General features: G+C 40.4%; 1 protein-coding gene across 4 annotated transcripts in view; it reads left to right on the top strand.

The window, feature by feature from the left end:
• LOC308613636 (maspardin) overlaps positions 1-17,107 on the top strand; it is a 39,192-nt gene extending 22,085 nt beyond the window's left edge. For all 4 annotated transcript variants that reach the window (XM_081227403.1, XM_081227402.1, XM_081227400.1 and 1 more), the window contains exons 4-9: positions 8,191-8,271; positions 9,165-9,310; positions 11,494-11,602; positions 12,277-12,384; positions 14,620-14,760; positions 16,415-17,107. In XM_081227403.1, the coding sequence (XP_081083529.1) occupies positions 8,191-8,271; positions 9,165-9,310; positions 11,494-11,602; positions 12,277-12,384; positions 14,620-14,760; positions 16,415-16,531 (702 nt within the window). In that variant the 3' untranslated portion in view covers positions 16,532-17,107. The remainder of the gene's footprint in view (positions 1-8,190; positions 8,272-9,164; positions 9,311-11,493; positions 11,603-12,276; positions 12,385-14,619; positions 14,761-16,414) is intronic.
• The last annotated feature ends 4,532 nt before the right edge of the window (positions 17,108-21,639 follow it).

The following is a 21,639-nucleotide window of genomic DNA, read 5'->3' as shown; positions in this document are numbered from 1 at the left end:
TATATATGTGTTAGCATACGGTATTTGTCTTTCTCTTTCTGACTTACTTCACTCTGTATGACAGACTCTAGGTCCATCCACCTCATTACAAATAGCTCAGTTTCGTTTCTTTTTATCGCTGAGTAATATTCCGTTGTATATATGTACCACATCTTCTTTATCCATTCATCCAACGATGGACACTTAGGTTGTTTCCATCTCTGGGCTATTGTAAATAGAGCTGCAATGAACACTTTGGTACATGACTCTTTTTGAATTATGGTTTTCTCAGGGTATATGTCCAGTAGTGGGACTGCTGGGTCATATGGTAGTTCTATTTGTAGTTTTTTAAGGAACCTCTATACTGTTCTCCATAATGGCTGTACCACTTCACATTCCCACCAGCAGTGCAAGAGTGTTCCCTTTTCTCCACACCCTCTCCAGCATTTACTGTTTGTAGATTTTTTGATGATGGCCATTCTGACTGGTGTGAGATGATATCTCATTGTAGTTTTGATTTGCATTTCTCTAATGACTAATGATGTTGAGCATTCTTTCATGTGTTTGTTGGCAGGCTGTATATCTTCTTTGGAGAAATGTCTATTTAGGTCTTCTGCCCATTTTTGGATTGGCTTGTTTGTTTTTTTGTTATTGAGCTGCATGAGCTGCTTATAAATTTTGGAGATGAATCCTTTGTCAGTTGCTTCATTTGCAAATATTTTCTCCCATTCTGAGGGTTGTCTTTTGGTCTTGTTTATGGTTTCCTTTGCTGTGCAAAAACTTTGAAGTTTCATTAGGTCCCATTTGTTTATTTTTGTTTTTATTTCCATGTCTCTAGGAGGTGGGTCAAAAAGGATCTTGCTGTGATTTATGTCATAGTGTTCTGCCTATGTTTTCCTCTAAGAGTTTGATAGTTTCTGGCCTTACATTTAGGTCTTTAATCCATTTTGAGCTTATTTTTGTGTATGGTGTTAGGGAGTGATCTAGTCTCATACTTTTACATGTCCCTGTCCAGTTTTCCCAGCACCACTTATTGAAGAGGCTGTCCTTTCTCCACTGTACATTCCTGCCTCCTTTATCAAAGATAAGGTGACCATATGTGCGTGGGTTTATCTCTGGGCTTTCTATCCTGTTCCATTGATCTATCTTTCTCTTTTTGTGCCAGTACCATACTGTCTTGATTACTGTAGCTTTGTAGTATAGTCTGAAGTCAGGGAGCCTGGTTCCTCCAGCTCCGTTTTTCGTTCTCAAGATTGCTTTGGCTATTCGGGGTCTTTTGTGTTTCCATACAAATTGTGAAATTTTTTGTTCTAGTTCTGTGAAAAATGCCAGTGGTAGTTTGATAGGGATTGCGATGAATCTGTAGATTGCTTTGGGTAGTAGAGTCATTTTCACAATGTTAATTCTTCCAATCCAAGAACATGGTATATCTCTCCATCTATTTGTATCATCATTAATTTCTTTCATCAGTGTCGTATAATTTTCTGCATACAGGTCTTTTCTCTCCTTAGGAAGGTTTATTCCTAGCTATTTTATTCTTTTTGTTGCAGTGGTAAATGGGAGTGTTTTCTTGATTTCACTTTCAGATTTTTTATCATTAGTGTATAGGAATGCCAGAGATTTCTGTGCATTAATTTTGTATCCTGCTACTTTACCAAATTCATTGATTAGCTCTACTAGTTTTCTGGTAGCATCTTTAGGATTCTCTATGTATAGTATCATGACGTCTGCAAACAGTGACAGCTTTACTTCTTCTTTTCTGACTTGGATTCCTTTTCTTTCCTTTTCTTCTCTGATTGCTGTGACTAAAACTTCCAAAACTATGTTGAAGAAAAGTGGTGAGAGTGGGCAACCTTGTCTTGTTCCTGATCTTAGTGGAAATGCTTTCAGTTTTTCACCATTTAGGACGATGTTGGCTGTGGGTTTGTCATATATGGCCTTTATCATGTTGAGGAAAGTTCCCTCCATGCCTACATTCTGGAGGGTTTTTATCATAAATGGATGTTGAATTTTGTCGAAAGCTTTCTCTGCATCTATTGAGATGATCCTATGGTTTTCTCCTTCAATTTGTTAATATGGTGTATCACATTGATTGATTTGTGTATATTGTTGAATCCTTGCATTCCTGGAATAAACCCCACTTGATCATGGTGTATGATCCTTTTAATGAGTTGTTGGATTCTGTTTGCTAGTATTTTGTTGGTGATTTTTGCATCTATGTTCATCAGTGATATTGGCCTGTAGTTTTCTTTCTTTGTGACATCCTTGTCTGGTTTTGGTATCAGGGTGATGGTGGCCTCGTAGAATGAGTTTGGGAGTGTTCCTCCCTCTGCTATATTTTGGAAGAGTTTGAGAAGGACAGGTGTTAGCTCTTCTCTAAATGTTTGATAGAATTCGCCTGTGAAGCCATCTGGTCCTGGGCTTTTGTTTGTTGGAAGATTTTTAATCACAGTTTCAATTTCAGTGCTTGTGATTGGTCTGTTCATATTTTCTATTTCTTCCTGGTTCAGTCTTGGCAGGTTGTACATTTCTAAGAATTTGTCCATTTCTTCCAGGTTGTCCATTTTATTGGCATATAGTTGCTTGTAGTAATCTCTCATGATCCTTTGTATTTCTGCAGTGTCAGTTGTTACTTCTCCTTTTTCATTTCTAATTCTATTGATTTGAGTCTTGTCCCTTTTTTTCTTGATGAGTCTGGCTAATGGATTATCAATTTTGTTTATCTTCTCAAAGAACCAGCTTTTAGTTTTATTGATCTTTGCTATCGTTTCCTTCATTTCTTTTTCATTTACTTCTGATCTGATCTTTATGATTTCTTTCCTTCTGCTAACTTTGGGGTTTTTTGTTCTTCTTTCTCTAATTGTTTTAGGTGCAGGGTTAGGTTGTTTATTTGAGATGTTTCCTGTTTCTTAAGGTAGGATTGTATTGCTATAAACTTCCCTCTTAGAACTGCTTTTGCTGCGTCCCATAGGTTTTGGGTCGTCGTGTCTCCATTGTCATTTGTTTCTAGGTTTTTTTTATTTCCTCTTTGATTTCTTCAGTGATCACTTCGTTATTAAGTAGTGTATTGTTTAGCCTCCATGTGTTTGTATTTTTTACAGATCTTTTCCTGTAATTGATATCTAGTCTCATAGCATTGTGGTCAGAAAAGATACTTGATACAATTTCAATTTTCTTAAATTTACCAAGGCTTGATTTGTGACCCAAGATATGATCTATCCTGGAGAATGTTCCATGAGCACTTGAGAAAAATGTGTATTCTGTTGTTTTTGGATGGAATGTCCTATAGATATCAATTAAGTCCATCTTGTTTAATGTATCATTTAAAGCTTGTGTTTCCTTATTTACTTTCATTTTGGGTGATCTGTCCATTAGTGAAAGTGGGGTGTTAAAGTCCCCTACTATGAATGTGTTACTGTCGATTTCCCCTTTTATGGCTGTTAGTATTTGCTTTATGTATTTAGGTGCTCCTATGTTGGGTGCATAAATATTTACAATTGTTATATCTTCTTCTTCGATCAATCCCTTGCTCATTATGTAGTGTCCTTCTTTGTCTCTTCTGAGAGTCTTTATTTTTAAGTCTATTTTGTCTGATATGAGAATTGCTACTCCAGCTTTCTTTTGGTTTCCATTTGCATGGAATATCTTTTTCCATCCCCTTCCTTCAGTCTGTATGTGTCTCTAGGTCTGAAGTGGGTCTCTTGTAGACAGCATATATATGGGTCTTGTTTTTGTATCCATTCAGCCAGTCTGTGTCTTTTGGTGGGAGCATTTAGTCCATTTACATTTAAGGTAATTATTGATATGTATGTTCCTATTCCCATTTTCTTAATTGTTTTGGGTTTATCATTGTAGGTCTTTTCCTTCTCTTGTGTTTCTTGCCTAGAGAAGTTCCTTTAGCATTTGTTGTAAAGCTGGTTTGGTGGTGCTGAATTCTCTCAGCTTTTGCTTGTCTGTAAAGGTTTTACTTTCTCCATCAAAGCTGAATGAGATCCTTGCTGGATAGAGTAATCTTGGTTGTAGGTTTTTCTCCTTCATCACTTCAAATATGTCCTGCCAGTCCCTTTTGGCTTGCAGAGTTTCTGCTGAAAGATCAGCTGTTAACCTTATGGGGATTCCCTTGTGTGTTATTTGTTGTTTTTCCCTTGCTGCTTTTAATATGTTTTCTTTGTATTTAATTTTTGACAGTTTGATGTCTCCTTGGATTTATCCTGTATGGAACTCTCTGTGCTTTCTGGACTTGATTAACTATTTCCTTTCCCATATTAGGGAAGTTTTCAACTATAATCCCTTCAAGTATTTTCTCAGTCCCTTTCTTTTTCTCTTCTTCTGGAACCCCTATAATTCGAATGTTGGTACATTTAATGTTGTCCCAGAGGTCTCTGAGACTGTCCTCAGTGCTTTTCATTCTTTTTTCTTTATTCTGCTCTGCAGTAGTTATTTCCACTATTTTATCTTCCAGGTCACTTATCCGTTCTTTTGCCTCAGTTATTCTGCTATTGATCCCATCTAGAGTATTTTTAATTTCATTTATTGTGTGTTCATTATTGCTTGTTTCATCTTTCATTCTTCTAGGTCCTTGTTAAACGTTTCTTGCATTTTCTCTATTCTATTTCCAAGATTTTGGATCATCTTTACTATCATTATTCTGAATTCTTTTTTAGGTAGACTGCCTATTTCCTCTTCATTTGTTAGGTCTGGTGGGTTTTTATCTTGCTCCTTCATCTGCTGTGTGTTTTTCTGTCTTCTCATTTTGCTTATCTTACTGTGTTTGGGGTCTCCTTTTTGCAGGCTGCAGGTTCCCGTTGTTTTTGGTGTCTGTCCCCAGTGGCTAAAGTTGGTTCTGTGGGTTGTGTAGGCTTCCTTGTGGAAGGGACTAGTGCCTGTGTTCTGGTGGATGAGGCTGGATCTTGTCATTCTTGTGGGCAGGTCCACGTCTGGTGGTGTGTTTTGGGGTGTCTGTGGACTTATTATGATTTTCGGCAACATCTCTGCTAATGGGTGGGGTTGTGTTCCTGTCTTACTAGTTGTTTGGCATAGGTGTCCAGCACTGTAGCTTGCTGGTCGTTGAGTGAAGCTGGGTGCTGGTGTTGAGATGGAGATCTCTGGGAGATTTTCGCCATTTGATATTATGTGGAGCTGGGAGGTCTCTTGTGGATCAGTGTCCTGAAGTTGGCTCTCCCACCTCAGTGGCACACCACTGACTCCTGGCTGCAGCACCAAGAGCCTTTCATCCACACAGCTCAGAATAAAAGGGAGAAAAAGTAGAAAGAAAGAGAGAGAGAGAGAGAGAGAGAGAGAGAGAGAGAGAGAGAGGGAGAGAGAGAGAGAGAGAAAGAAAGAAAGAAACAGCATAAAATAAAATAAAGTAAGATAAAATGAAAGTTATTAAAATAAAAATAATTATTAAGAAAAAAAATTTTTTTAAATAAAAAAAAAACGGACAGATAGAACCCTAGGACAAATGGTGGACTCAAAGCTATACAGACAAAATCTCACACAGAAGCATACACATACACACTCACAAAAAGAGAAAAAGGGGAAAAAATCATAAATCTTGCTCTCAAAGTCCACCTCCTCAATTTGGGATGATTCATTATCCATTCAGGTATTCCACAGATGCAGGGTACATCAAGTTGATTGTGGAGCTTTAATCCGCTGCTCCTGAGGTTGCTGGGAGAGGTTTCCCTTTCTCTTCTTTGTTCACACAACTCCCAGGGCTCAGCTTTGGATTTGGCCCCACCTGTGCGTGTAGGTCGCTGGAGGGCGTCGGTTCTTCGCTCAGACAGGACGGGGTTAAAGGAGCAGCTTCTTCGGGTCTCTGGCTCACTCACGCCGGGGGGAGGGAGGGGTACGGAGTGCAGGGCGAGCTTGCGGCGGCAGAGGCCAGCGTGACGTTGCACCAGCCTGAGGTGTGCCGTGCTTTCTCCCGGGGAAGTTGTCCCTGGATCCCGGGTCCGTGGCAGTGGTAGGCTGCACAGGCTCCCTGGAAGGGAGGTGTGGAGAGTGACCTGTGCTCGCAAACAGGCGCCGGCAGCAGCAGCCCCAGCATCCCATGCCCGTCTCTGGGGTCCGCACTGTTAGCTGCGGCTCGCGCCGGTCTCTGGAGCTCCTTTAAGCAGTGCTCTTAATCCCCTCTCCTCGCGCACCAAGAAACAAAGAGGGAAGAAAAAGTCTCTTGCCTCTTCGGCAGGTCCAGACTTTTTCCCGGACTCCCTTCCGGCTAGCTGTGGTGCAGTAACCCCTTCAGGCTGTGTTCACGCCTCCAGTCCTCTCCCTGTGCTCCCACCAAAGCCTGAGCCTCAGCTCCCAGCCCCACCCACCCCGTTGGGTGAGCAGACAAGCCTCTCGGGCTGGTGAGTGCTGGTCGGCACCGATCCTCTGTGCGAAAATCTCTCTGCTTTGCCCTCTGCACCCCTGTTGCTGCTCTCTCCTCCGCGGCCCCGAAGCTCCCCCCCTCCGCCACCCGCAGTCTGCGCCCGCGAAGGGGCTTCTAGTGTGTGGAAACCTTTCCTTCTTCACGGCTCCCTCCCACTGGTGCAGGTCCCGTCCCTATCCTATTGTCTCTGTTTCTTCTTTTTTTCTTTTGCCCTGCCCAGGTACGTGGGGAGTTTCTTGCCTTTTGGGAGGTCTGAGGTCTTCTGCCAGCGTTCAGTAGGTGTTCTGTAGTTGTTCCACGTGTAGATGTATTTCTGGTGTATCTGTGGGGAGGAAGGTGATCTCCGCGTCTTACTCTTCTGCCATCTTCCCCCTCCCAGCTCTTTCTTAAACATTTCTTGTATCTTCTCGATCTGTGCCTCCATTCTTTTACTGAGATCTTTACTATCATTACTCTGAATTCTTTTTCAGGTACCTTGCCTATCCCCACTTCACTTAGTTGTTCTTCTGGGGTTTTGTCTTGTTCTTTCATCTGGAATATATTTCTCTGCATCTCATTTTGTCTAATTTTCTGTGTTTGTGGTCTCTGTTCCTCGGGCGTCTCATTATGGCTTCTTTGTCTTTGGGTATAGAATATTTTTTTGGTAGGCTCAAGTGTTTTTTGTCAGCAATTAGTTGTGATTTTGGTGTTTTCATGAGAGGAGGTGAGCTCAAGTCCTTCTACTCCACCATCTTGTCTCCAGCTTTCTTTTTTCCCTTTGTGCTTCCAGTCTCACTTGCTCATAGAGTCCTGCATGCAGAAGCTTTCCACCTGGTACTTCAAGCCAGAGTTTCTAGTGTGAAATGGCTGTGCTTGACACCTCAGCTCTGCTACACTCCGTAAGGCACAGACATTTTTAAATTAAAGGGTTCATAAAAATGTCATCTCCTTTCTTTTAGGCTGTCATCTGACTCAAATTCTCAAATTTGCAGCTAGGGAGAGTCTGTTCTCCATCCTGCCTCAGAAAAGTGGAATTCTATCCACAAGTGGGATTTTAATAGTAAAAGTAACATATTACATCATATCTGAAATTATCCCATAATTTACATGGCAGTATCTATCCCAGTGATTTGTCAATGGCAAAATGAATCTAAGTGCTTAAAACAGCAAGCCTTTAAGATGGGTTTTACATGTATTAAAGAGAGGGGAACTCTTAGGTGACAAGCCTGAGTCTCCTAGAAAGGAATTAATGACTTGTGTTTATTTTTCTTCATTATTGTCAACATTAATAGGCTACTTAGGGTCAAGCATCTGAAATTTTTGGTCACAAACAAAAGTACTACAAGAAATCAGATAGAATGACTAAGTCATTAAAAGTAGAGGAACAATTTTATTGAATACTGCCTTAAAGAAATGCTACCAAAAAGAGAGGAAACTCTCCTTAGAACAGATTTTATTTCTTGTTCTCCTGAGCCATAATTCAGAACGAAATTGGTTTAAACGGAAAACAGAATTTCTTTATTTGAATGCGTTCTGCTCTGTTCATCCTTGAACCTCAGAGTTTCTTAGCTATTTGGAAAGGAAATTGATGTGAATTAAAATTGCTGTGTACATAATATCACTAAAGTATGCTTTTTTATTTTTATTTGTTAAATTGTTCTATTAGATAAAATGTGAATTTTGAAGTTTAGGATAAGATGAGAGCTTATTTTCCACATATTTTGAATAAGGAGCAGAGATTAAGCAAATGAGAAATGCTATTATGAAATTCCTAAATTTTTCAGATATATATGAGTTGTATTTTACCTCTACAGTTTTTAAAATAAATTTTAAATTTATTATTATTATTCTAGTTGCAGTATCCAGTTTATTGGGACCATCTTGAATTCTGTGATGGATTCAGAAAACTTTTAGACCATTTACAGTTGGATAAAGTGAGTCCCTTGAAACTAATTACTCACATGTGATTTTAATGCAACATTTATTGATACATTTTTAAGTCTGGTGTTGTCTTTTATTTTTTAATAACAGCTCTTTTGAGATAGAATTCACATACTGTACAGTTTACCCTTTTAAAGTGTATAATTCACTGTTTTTTAATATATTCACAGTATGTACAACCATCACCACAGTCAATTTTTGAACATTTTTCCACCCCAAAAAGAAACCCCATACTTAGCAGTCACTCCCCACCCTTCCTCCCTGGAGCCCTGTTTCTATGGATTTGCCTATTTTGGATATTTTATGTAAATGGAATGATGTAATTTGTGGTCTTTTGTGACTGGCTTTTTTCACTTAGCATAACACTTTCAGGGTTCATCAATGTTGCAGATTATATCAATATTTCATTCCTTTTTATTGTCAAATAATATCCCATTGTATGGATATAACACATTTTATTTATCCATTCGTCATTTGGTTTGTTTCCATTGGTTAGTTATTATGAGTAATGTTGCTATGAACATTCTTATACAAGTTTTTGTGTAGACAGATGTTTTCAGTTCTCTTGGGTACCTGCCTAGGAGTGGAATTACCAAATCATAGTTTTCTTAAACAGAAACTACAAAGTAGTTTAATTTTCTAATGCAATCTATGAATAATATTTTTTAACTTGTGTAATTTATATGCACAGTTGTATTTTTTCTTGACAGGGTGTAGACTTTGCATTTAAATACAATATTTCCTAAACTTCTAACTGCTGTAAATATTTCAGTCTAATGACTGGTGATGACATTGTATTCTGTGGTTGGTGATAATTAAAACAATTTTTTTTGATACTTCAAGATTGATCATTGTTCTTAGGATCCTTGTGTTTGTTTCCAATTAGGTTCATCTCTTTGGGGCTTCTTTGGGAGGCTTTTTGGCCCAGAAGTTTGCTGAATACACTCACAAATCTCCCAGAGTCCATTCTCTCATCCTCTGCAATTCCTTCAGTGACACTTCTATCTTTAACCAAACATGGACTGCAAACAGGTAAGAATGTAAACATTCAACCAACATTTTTTTATTTTCAGTGGAATTTTGAAAATGTTAGCTTTTGGTTTTTCAATGCATTAGGGAGGGAGAGGCCATATATACTTGTGTCTTTTGAAACCACCCTGGCTTTTAAAATTAGAAACAATCACCTTTGGAAAAGAAAAGAATTGAAAGACTTCTAAATTCAGTTGTTTCCATTACTCTAAATCATTGTCTAGCTTTGTTTACTATACGTTCACATGCCTTTACAGTTTAGTGCATATGTAACTGATACTGTGTTCTGCTTGCTCCACTTAGTATTTTGTGTACACAGTCCTGTTATAGTTTTTTAAGGCCTTTGGCTTCCCCCAATTTTTCATCATGTTCTACTGTAAATCTTTGTATAAATTACTTTTGTTCCTTCCCTTTCTGGGTTATTTTCTTGAGATATGTTCCCCAAAAGGGAGAGATTAGAGCATTTAGTCTGTCAGCAGATGTTCTGCACATCTTGACACTTTTACAACGTTAGTCTGCTTTTTAGAAAGATGGAAATGGTGGAATGCTTTGCGGGGCAATTAGTGGGGTACCTGTTTCCTCTGAGCCATCCCTTTATTGATTTAATCATTTTAATTAACTTGATAGATGTCTAATGGTACCTTAAAGCTGATGTCGTGATATTTCTTTCATTGCTAGCAAGGCTAGGCTCTACCCCAAAAAGCAGTCTAGTAACTAAACCTACCTGTGTGATCAGATTGGTTTTCACATAATGTTCTAGGTAAACATTGTTTTCATGGTTTTCACATCTACTCAACATTCACTCTGATTTTTAAAATATTTCTCCTGATATTTTCTCAGTTGTTTACTCAACATTCATGCAGCAATTCTTATATACATCAGACACAGATACTTCATGTCCAGATGATACACTAAGTCATTGATTATTTTTGATGATTCTTCATGTTGTTTTAATTGTCAGAAGCCAAGACTTCCCCCACTTTGTTTGTGCTCTTGCATATCAGCTACTTTTTTTTTGTTTGTTTTTTTGTTTTGCGGGACGCAGGCCTCTCCCGTTGTGGAGCACAGGCTCCGGACGCACAGGCTCAGCGGCCATGGCTCACGGGCCCAGCCGCTCCGCGGCATGTGGGATCTTCCCGGACCGGGGCACGAACCCGTGTCCCCTGCATCGGCAGGCGGACTCTCAACCACTGCGCCACCAGGGAAGCCTCAGCTACTTTTTATCAAATGTCTGAGTGCTTACTATGTGCCACACAAAGGCTGCAGGGGCAAACAGAGCCAAGAGGATGCACCCTCTACAGAGCACACCTAGGCAGCATCACCTTTAGAAGATAAGGAGCTGTGGGGTAGAGAACTTAGAAAGATCACTGAAGGTGACTGAAAGATGGCTGGCTGGTCCTTGTGAGGGAAGCCCACTGAGAATATGCATCAGAAGGTGGTCTGCACGTGTTTTGTGGTTTTTTTTTTTTTTTTTGGCTGCGGCCTGTGGGATCTTAGTTCCCTGACCAGGGATCGAACCCACGTGCCCTGCATTGGAAGCATGGAGTCTTAACCATTGGACCACCAGGGAAGTCCCTGGTCTACACCTTTTATAAGTCATTTTCAGCATAGCGTAGAGAAATTCATGTTTATCCTGTATAATGGCTCTCAGTGTAATTAGTGGAGTAAATACTAATGACAGATCACATATAGAAATACATAAAGATTGAGTTGCTTTGAATTAGCCCAATTGAACCCAGTAGTAGCAATAGGAGGTATAATAACTCTGATTTTCCTATTTTGAAATCTATCTTTAATCAAAAGGTGATATAAACCTTAAGGTTGATATGGTAAGTGTTCACTTTACTGCAAATAGGTTAGCCGTTGGAAATAAGACCAAATAGAAAATAAAATCTTGGAATCATCAGAATGTCTACCTCTGTAATGGCATTTTGAAATATTGCTTATAATTATTCCAAATCCCCCAAAGTTGGATCATATTAAACCATAACTCAGAGCTTGAGAAAATGCATACAAAAACTAGATGCTTCAAAACTAGCTCTTTAAAGGAAGGGACTAGGTTTTTTTTAATCTCTAGGTCCCAAGTACCTAGCTAATATGAAGCTTCAGTGTTGAATGAATATTTGCCATTTATGTGTAGTCTTGGAAATTTAAATTATCAGGTCTTTTTTTTTTTTTTTTAACAGCTTTTGGCTGATGCCATCATTCATGCTCAAAAAAATAGTTCTTGGAAACTTTTCATCTGGCCCAGTGGACCCTATGATGGCTGATGCCATTGATTTCATGGTGGACAGGGTAAGGATCATGGCCTTGGGGTGGGGACACCTTGTACTCGGAATTTTCATGTCCACTTGGTTCCTGAAGAAATACGTGTCTCACTGTGTACTAGAGGTATTTGTTAAGCGTTCTTCCATATTAACTTTACTACATCCAGACAGATATTCCTGCTGCTAAGTAATTCATCAGAATCACTTGGGGGAGCTTTTAAAAATACAGATTCTAAGGCCTCACACCAGACCACTGAACTAGAATCCCTGGCCGAGGGCGCTGGGAATCTGTGTTTTTACTTCATCCCTCCTCTTTCACCTCCCCAGGTAAGTGTGATGGAGCAGGTCTGTGGACTTGCATTTAGGAACTACTGGGATAGACGTTTTTCTTCAGAGGCCTCTTCTTAAATGTCTGTCTGTCCTCTTGGAGCTGCTGGAATTGGCTTGGTACCCACAGGCACCTGGTGGGAGAGTCGGCTCAGGTTGAGGGCTGTGGAAGGCCAGGTGCCCAGAATAGAAAAATGTCACCACTTGCAAGGCCCAGTTATGGTCTCAAATACACTGTGTTTCCTCAGTGGTGACCATACTGGCCCCACCACACATAATGCCACCTTTCTAAGTGCAGATATTATCTGTGGATTTAATGTAAATGTGAAAAACAAAATTAATTTTTAAAAAATTCACCTTTGTTTCTTGCTGCAGCTGGAAAGTTTGGGGCAGAGTGAACTGGCTTCAAGACTTACCCTGAATTGTCAAAATTCTTACGTGGAACCTCATAAAATTCGGGACATCCCTGTAACCATCATGGACGTAAGTTTTCTTTTAAGTAAAATAGATGCTTTGCTTTTTCTATATGTATATGTCAAGATCCACCTTATAATTATTTTATGATTTTTCAGTGTGCCTCTTCAAATACTGCCTTGGATTTTCTTTTTTTTACCCCCCAGCTTTATCAAATCCAAAATAATCTTTTATTGCTTATCCTGTATTTTTCCTGGCAGGAATAACACCATTGAAATCAAAGTAAATTTAAACAAACATGGTAGTCCTTACCCATTTTGGTTTGCTTTGCTATTCTCATCAACAGAGATTGCTCTTTAGCCTAAATTACAAATCTGGGCAGTAAAGTGAAGGTGTCTCGTGAGTGCAGAGAATCAAGAATTCCATAAAGTCTAACACAAAAACTTGCTTCTTATATATTTTTTAATTGTAGTGAAATATACATAACAAAATTCACCATTTAAATCACTTTTAAGTGTACAGAACAGTGGCATTAAGTACATTTACAGTGTGGTCCAACTGCCACTGTTATCTCCAGAACTTTCCATCATCCCAAACTGAAACTCTGTACCCATTAAACAATAATTCCCCATTCCCCCCAGTCCCTACTACTAACCTTTATCTTACTTTTTTTCTCTATGAATTTGCCTATTCTAGGTACCTCATACAAGTGGAATCATATAATTATCCTTTTGTATCTGGCTTAGTTTCACTTACTTAGCATAATGTTTTCAAGGTTCATCCATGTTACAGTGTCATTCCCTTTTAAGGTTGAATTATACTCCATTGTACCCATATACCACCTTTTGTTTATCTTCTCATCTACTGACAGATATTTGAGTTGTTTCCACCTTTTGGCTATTGTGAACATTGGTGTACAAATACCCATTTGAGTTCCTGCTTTCAATTCTTTTGGGTGGTGCATACCTAGAAGTACAATTGCTGAATCACTTGGTAATTCTATATTTAACTTTTTGAGGAACTGCCTTATCGTCTTCCACAGGGGCTGTACCATTTTACATTCCACTAGCAATGCATAAGGTTTCCAACTTCTCCATATCCTCTCCAGCACTTGTTGTTTTCTGTTTTTTTTTATAGTAGCCACCCTAGTGGATGTGAAGTGGCATCTTACTGTGGCTTTGACTTTTTATTTTAATCATATAACTGTTCTGTCTCATAATGGATTTATTCCTAAATGCAAGTAACATGGTATTTTTAAGAACTGATTTTTATCAGGAAATGATCCATTACAAACATGTACAATAACTTATCATTCTCCACTATAATTCCTACATTCCAACATTTACCATGACACAGAGCAAGCTTTCCGATACTCTCAGTGAAATATATGGTCCTCACAGTGCATTTGCTCTGCCTGCCCTTTCAAAGTTGTGTTCACCACTTGGGTACATGGTCACTTAAAACTGTCTACAAGTTTTAGCAAGGTGGAGATGCACCTATTTTTATTTTCATGGGTTCTTTTGTTTCTTTTAAATTACTTTGAATAATTTTTTGCACGTGCATATAAACATAAATTTGTATGAGTACTGAAAGATTCTAGAGTCATATATTCCAAACTTATGACAGTGGCTCCCCGAGAAAAGGGTCCCTATAACTGTTTTTAAATTAATAATAAGTTCTTTTGGGGTTTCGGGATCTTTTTGAAATTGGTATTTTCAACGATTGTTCATGGGACTTCCCTGGTGGCTCAATGGTTAAGAATCTGCCTGCCAATGCAGGGGACATGAGTTCGATCCCTGGTCCTGGAAGATCCCACATGACACAAAGCAACTAAGCCCATGCGCCACAACTCCTGAGCCCGTGGGCCACAACTGCTGAAGCCCATGTGCCTAGAGCCCGTGCTCCACAAGAGAAGCCACTGCAATGAGAAGCAACACACCACAACAAAGAGTAACTCCCGCTCGCCTCAACTAGAGAAAGCCCACACAGCAACAAAGACCCAACGCAGCCCCCCCCCAAAAAAATTGCTATTAATATTCTGTTAATTTAGTTAACTATGTTTGAGGACAAAGGAAATTCATGGTAGAATTTTTTCCGCTAAACAGTGCAACAGACATTTGGCAATAAAATCTGTATTAATGTTTTCCATTGGAGTTAGAGTCACCAGGAATGAGCAAGAGGACTCTAGAAGGGTTCAGCCATGTCTCTTGAAAGGAATGCTTGGTGGCGGGGGTGGGGGGGCACTTTGCTGAATGTGAAAAGAACACATTGAAATAACAGTTTGGGCCTCATGTTTTTTTAAAGGTGTTTGACCAGAGTGCACTTTCAACTGAAGCTAAAGAAGAAATGTACAAACTGTATCCTAATGCCCGGAGAGCTCACCTGAAAACAGGAGGCAATTTCCCATACCTGTGCAGAAGTGCAGAGGTGAATCTCTATGTACAGGTAGGTCCTAGGTTGGAACCCAGAGCACTTTGAACCCAGAGTCTGGTTTGGAACATAAAGTTTTTTTTTTTTTTTGGTGGTTGAGTAAGAGAACTACAGAATTCTCTGTAAGAATGAAGCATTGACTTGATAAAGGTGGTCTACATTAGTAACTTACAGGAGAATTCAAGCATATTAGAGACACCTGGGGGACTCTATGCCCACTATCCCTTTTCTAAGAACCACAGGCCTGAACTCACACACTGAAGCAGCCGTTTGGTACAATGGGACCTTGGCTCCTGGACGCAATGAATTCAGCCAGAGCAGGACACCAGACTTAAATGGAGTCAATCTGAATCCTATGAAGTGACTTCTTGGTCTAATTTTAATGCATTAAAATACACACATACAGGGCCTCCCTGGTGGCGCAGTGGTTGAGAGTCCGCCTGCCGATGCAGGGGATACGGGTTCGTGCCCCGGTCCGGGAGGATCCCATATGCCGCGGAGCGGCTGGGCCCGTGGGCCATGGCCGCTGGGCCTGTGCGTCCGGAGCCTGTGCTCCGCAGCGGGAGAGGCCACAACAGTGAGAGGCCCGCATACCGCAAAAAAAAAAAAAAAAAAAAAAAAAAAAAATACACACATACAAACAAACACCACTTCTTCTCATACCTGCCTAAATGGGTATTAGAATAGTGGTGAGAAATGGTTGCTTTGCAATTTGACAAGTAGTATCAAGAGCCTTAAAAAGCCAGTCACGTTCTTTGATCCTGTTGTCCACGTGTGGAAACAGATCCTGAGGAGAGGATCATAAATACAAAAACACTTGATTCCCAGAGATAGCCCTTATGGTGCTAGAACAGCAGAGGATGGTAAGATGTAAATAACAATTTGTAGTTACCTGGAAAGACTGGCTACATATTAAGTGAGGAACAAAGATCCCAAATTGTGGTTTTGTGGTTTTGGTTTCTTTTTGGTTTTTGCCTGTGTTGGGTCTTCATTGCTGCATGCGGGCTTTCTCTGGTTGCAGCAAGCAGGGGCTACTCTTCATCGTACTGCATGGGCTTCTCATTGCGGTGGCTTTTCTTGTTGCAGAGAACAGGGTCTAGGCACGCAGGCTTCAGTATTTGTGGCGCATGGGCTCAGTAGTTGTGGCTTGCGGGCTCTAGAGCACAGGCACAGTAGTTGTGGCACACGGGCTTAGTTGCTCCACAGCATGTGGGATGTTCCCGGACCAGGGCTTGAACCCATGTCCCCTGCATTGGCAGGCAGATGCTTACCCACTGCACTGGCAGGGAAGTCCCCAAACTGTGGTTTTTAAAAATTGTTGGACTTTTCTGTTTTCTAATTTTTCTAATTAGTATGTATTACTCTAATTTTTTAGTGTATATATTTATTTTTATTGAGGTATAGTTGATTTACAATATTAGTTTCAGGTGTTCTATATAGTGATTCAACATTTTTATAGATTATACTACATTTAAAGTTACTATAAAATATTGGCTATATTCCCTTTGCTGTACAATATTTTCTTGTAGCTTATTTTATATGTAGTAGTTTGTACCTTTTAACCCCCTGACCTTCTCTTGCCCATTCCCCCAGTACTCTGTAATTTTAGAACTAGGAACCATTAATACACAACAGTGATGTTTAAAATAATTATTCTGCATTTCTGCAGATACATTTGCTGCAATTCCACGGAACCAAATATGCGGCTATTGACCCATCGATGGTCAGTGCTGAGGAGCTCGAGGTGCAGAAAGGCAACCTTGGCATCAGTCAGGAGGAGCAGTAGCCGTTAAGAGTTGGCTGTTAGTGATGAGTGATCCAGGGTGTTCGTACAATCAGTGACATCAGTGCCCACCAGTCGGCCTCTCTCTTCGGTTCGTCAGGTTCACCGGTTATCACTGTGTTTGGAACTAGGACTGATTGATTGTCATCTTCGTGACAGGCGGCAGCTCTTCTAAGCCAGTGTAACTATTCCCTCTTCAGTTTTTTTAGCTTTTGAACTTAAAGAAGTACTTTTGAAGATTCCCATTTTAAGAATTGTGAAAATTTTGCTACCAAAAGTCTTCACCACTGTGTTGTTAAGTGAATGTTAATTTCTGAATTTGGGGATTTTGTGGATTTTTTTCCTTTCCTTTCTTCCTGTTATTTGCTGTAAATGCTGCACATCCACACTGTATATCAGGACATTGGTTATTTTTATGCTTTCTTGGTTACAACGTATCAGAGTGCCAAGGCTGTCACCCACTGTTTGCTCTCCTGCAAATGAACTACTTCTAATTTCCAGTTAAGCAAATTGTTTTCAGTTTTGGCTGTTGTCTTTCTACCCATTACAGTCTTTGGAATAAAAATTCAATTTGAGTGAGTGGCTTTTGTGATTATCATAGCTGCCAACTGGGCTACCTACACATAGGACTCTCTGAGAAGCAGACTGGTGTTTGCCAAGCCTGTGTGTCTTTAGGTTAAGTTACTTAGTCTCTCTAAAGTGCAGTTTGCTCACTGTTAGATTCCAGAAACAATCCTTTATTGAGCTGCTGCTATGTGCAAGGTACTTTTCACACCTGCTTTCTTTTCCCCCTCAGTGGAAGACTTTAAACACACATAAAGTAGAGAAAATAGTATAATGAACTACATTCCCATTACCCAGTTTCAAAAATTAGCAACTCATGGACTGTGTTGTATCATCTCTTACCCAACCCTCACTTTTTCCACACATACTCCTATGACTGAATCATTTTAAGGCAATGTCTGATACCTTATTTCATCTGTACATTACTATATGTACCTTCAAGGGATAAAATAATGCCATCATCACACTAAAAAATTCACCAATAATTCCTTCATACTAACATCCAGTCAATGTTCTTATTTGTGATTATCTCATAAATGTCTTTTTACAGTTGACTTGTCTAATCAGCTTCCAAAGTTGACACTGTTGAAAGACCAGAACCTATGAAAAAGGTCTTCTACAACTAAAGATAATATAAAGAAGGAGCCACAACAAGATGGGCATGAGGGGTGGAGTCGCAATATAGCCAAGTCCCATACCCCCAGGTGGGGGACCGACATACAGGAGAATTGCAATTGCAGAGGTTCTCCCAAAAGAGGGTTCCAAGCCCCAAGTCAGGCTCCCCAGCCCAAGGGTCCTGCACTGGCAAGATGAGCACCCAGAGCATTTGGCTTTAAAAGGCAAAAGGGGCTTACTTTCAGGAGTACCAGAGGGCTGGCGGAAACAGAGACTTCACTCTCAAATGCCTCACAGAAAATCTCACATGCTCCAGGACCCAGGGCAGGAGCAGTGATTATATAGGAGCCTGGTTGAGACCTACTTGCTGCTCTTAGAGAATCTCCTGGAGAGGCAGGAGGCAACTGCAGCTCACCCTAGGGACATAGTCACTGGCAGCAGCCATTCTTGGGATCTCATTCTACCAAATGGACACTGGTGCTGGTAAGTCATTGTGGAATCCTCCCTGCAGCTTATTAGCCCCAGCACCCAGCCTGACCCTGGCCCAACAGCCTATAGGCACCACTGCTGGGATACCTTAGGCCAAGCAACTAACTGGGTGGGGACACAGCTCTACCCACCATCAGGCTGCCTTGAGACCCGCTGAGCCCCCAGCCACCTCTGGACATGGCTGTGCCCACAATAGGGCCCAGCTCCACCCACCCATGGGCAGGCACCAGTGCCTGGGCCACAGTCCCACATTCCAAGGAGTCTGCTCTAGCCTCCAGACCAGTCTCACCCACAAGGGAGCAGACACCAACAGCAAGAAAACCACAGCTCCACAGCCCATGGACCTGGACACTCCACCATCAGGCCAGATCCTGCACTAGGACCAGCTGGGCCTGGCCACACCACTAGCAGGCCAACACAAACTTCAGGATGCTCTGGAGTCTGCACTCAACCATGTCAGGAATGGGCCTCACCCACCAGCGACCTGACACCAGCTCAGGGACCCCTGGTCACCGGGACTAGATTCCAGGATCTGGCTCTGCCTACCGGTAGGATGGCACTAGCCCCAGGACCTGGGTTCCCCCACCAGTGGGTGGGCAACAGCCCCAGAGTCTGCTGGACCTTGACTCTGCCGACCAGTGCCTAGCACTAGTCCCGGACCTCCTGGGTTCCACATTCAGCCACCACATCACCTGGTTCCACCAACCAATGGTTAGCACCCCACACACAAGGCAAGGCCTGGGAATCAACTGAACCAGGGGCCAATCAAGCCTACCAAACTACCCACACAGCCTGCCACAACAGAGGGACCCATGCAGCCCTCATAGAGTGAACCCCTAGAGGACATACAGCTTGGGTAACAAGAAGGGGATGCATTGCTGGGATGCATAGGACATCTCCTACAAAAGGCCGCTTCTCCAGGGAGGGGAAATGTAACCAACCTGCCAGATACATAAAAATAAAAACAACAACTCAGCAAAATGAGGCAACAGAGGAGTATTTTCCAAACGAAGGAACAAGATAAAACCCCAGAGGAAAAACTAAACAAAGTGAAGATATGCAGTTCTACTCAAGAAAGAGTTCAGGGTAGTGATCATAAAAATGATCAAAGAACACGGGAGGAGAGTGGATAAACAGAGAATCTGGAAGTTTTAAACAAAGAGTAGGAAAATATAAAGAACCAAACAGAGATGAAGAATACAATAACTGCAATGAAAAAGATACTAGAAGAAACCAACAGTAGATTAAATGGGACAGAGGAATGATCAGCGAGCTGGAAGATGGAGAAGTGGAAATCGCTGAAGCTGAGCAGAAAACATAATGAAAAGAAATGAGGACAATTTAGGAGACCTCTGGGACAACATCAAGTGCGGTAATATGGAGTTCCAAGAAGGAGGAAACAGAGAAAAGGGAGCTGAGAACAAACTTGAAGACATAATAGCTGAAAACTGGCCTAAAATGGGACAGGAAACAAACCTCCAATCCAGGAAGTACAGAGTCCCCACGGGATTAACCCAAGGAGAAACACACCAAGACACATTGTAATCAAAATGGCAGAAATTAGAAATGGAGAGAATATTAAAAGCAGCAAGGGAAAAACAACAAATGAAATACAAATAAAGTCCCATAAACCTATCAGCTGACTTTTCAGCAGAAACTCTGTAGGCCAGTAGGGAATGGCACAATATACTTAAACTGATGAAAGGGAAAAACCTACAACAACCAAGAATACCCAGCAAGGCTCTCATTCAGATTTCATGGAGAGATCAAAAGCCTTACAGACAAGCAAAAGCAAAAACAGTTCAGCACCACCAAACAAGAAACATTAAAGGAACTTCTCTAAGCAACAAAGAAAAGGCCACAACAGGAAACCCGAAAATCATGAAAGGAAAAACCTCATTGGTAAATGCAAACAGTAAAGGCAGGAAATCACCCACACACAAAGCTAGTAGGAAGGTTAAAACACAAAAGTAGTAAAATCTACCTCCACAGTAAGCAGTAAAGAGATACACAAAACAGTTAGATGTAAAACATAATATCAAAAACAGTAAACATGAGGGGAGGAGAGTACAAATGCAGGGTTGTTAAAAGGCATTGGAAATTAAGAGATCAGCAACTTAAAACAATCACATATATATATCAGTTGCTATATAAAAACCTCATGGGGGACTTCCCTGGTGGTCCAGTGGCTAAGACTCTGTGCTCCCAATGCAGGGAGCCCAGGTTCGATCCCTGGTCAGGGAGTTAGATCCCACATGCGTGCTGCAATGAAGATCCCACTTGCCACAACTAAGACGTGGCGCAGCCAAAATAAATAAATAAATCTTAAAAAAAAAATCTCATGGTAATCACATACAAGATCTGTAATAGACACACACACTCAAAAAGAAAAAGGAATCCAAACAACACTAAAGATAGTCAGTCATCAAATCACAAGAGAACAAAAGAAGAAAGGAACAAAAAAGACCTATAAAAATAACCCAAAACAATTAACAAAATGGCAATGAGAACATACATATCCATAATTATTTTAAATGTAAATGGACTAAATGCTCCAATCAAAAGACAGAGTAGCTGAATGAATAAAAAAACAAGACCCACATATATGCTGGCTACAAGAGACTCACTTGAGATGTAAAGACACACACAAAATGAAAGTGAGGAGATGGAAAAAGGGGATGAAAATATTTCCATTCCATGCAAATGGAAATCAAAAGAAAACCAAGGTAGCAATACTCATATCAGACAAAATAGACTTTAAAATAAAGACTGTTACAAGAGATAAAGGAGGACATTACATAAAGAACAAGGGATCAATCCAAGAAAAAGATATACCAATTGTAAATATATATGCACCCAACATAGGAGCACCTAAATACATAAAGCAAACATTAATGGACATAAAGGCAGAAATTGATAGTAACAATAATAATAGGGGAACTTACCACACTAACATCAATGGACAGAACATCCAGAGAATCAATAAGGAAACACTGGCCTTAAATGACACATTAGACCTAATGAACTTAAAAGAGATATATAGAACATCCCATAAAAAGCAGTAGAATACACATTCAAGTGCTCATGGAACATTCTCCAGGATAGATCACATGATAGGCCAGAAAACAATCCTTCGTAAATTTAAGAAAATTGAAATCATATCGAGCAACTTTTCCAGCTACAATGCTATGAAACTAGAAGTCAACTGCAAGAAAAAAAAACCTGCAGAAAACACAAACAGGTGGAGGCTAAACAATATGCTACTAAACAAGCACTGAATAAGTCAAGGAGGAAATAAAAAATACCTAGAGACAAATGAAAATGGAAACACAATGATCCAAAAATCTATGGGTGCAGCAAAAGCAGTTGTACGAGGGAAGTTTATAGCAATACAAGCTTACCTAAGGAAACAAGAAAAATCTCAAACAACCTGACATTACATG

This window comes from Mesoplodon bidens (assembly GCF_964165515.1).
Source record: "Mesoplodon bidens genome assembly, chromosome: 3".
In the NCBI taxonomy this organism is placed as follows: Eukaryota; Metazoa; Chordata; class Mammalia; order Artiodactyla; family Ziphiidae; genus Mesoplodon; species Mesoplodon bidens.
Note: the sequence above shows the minus strand (reverse complement) of the source record. Positions and strands in the feature narration are given on the sequence as shown.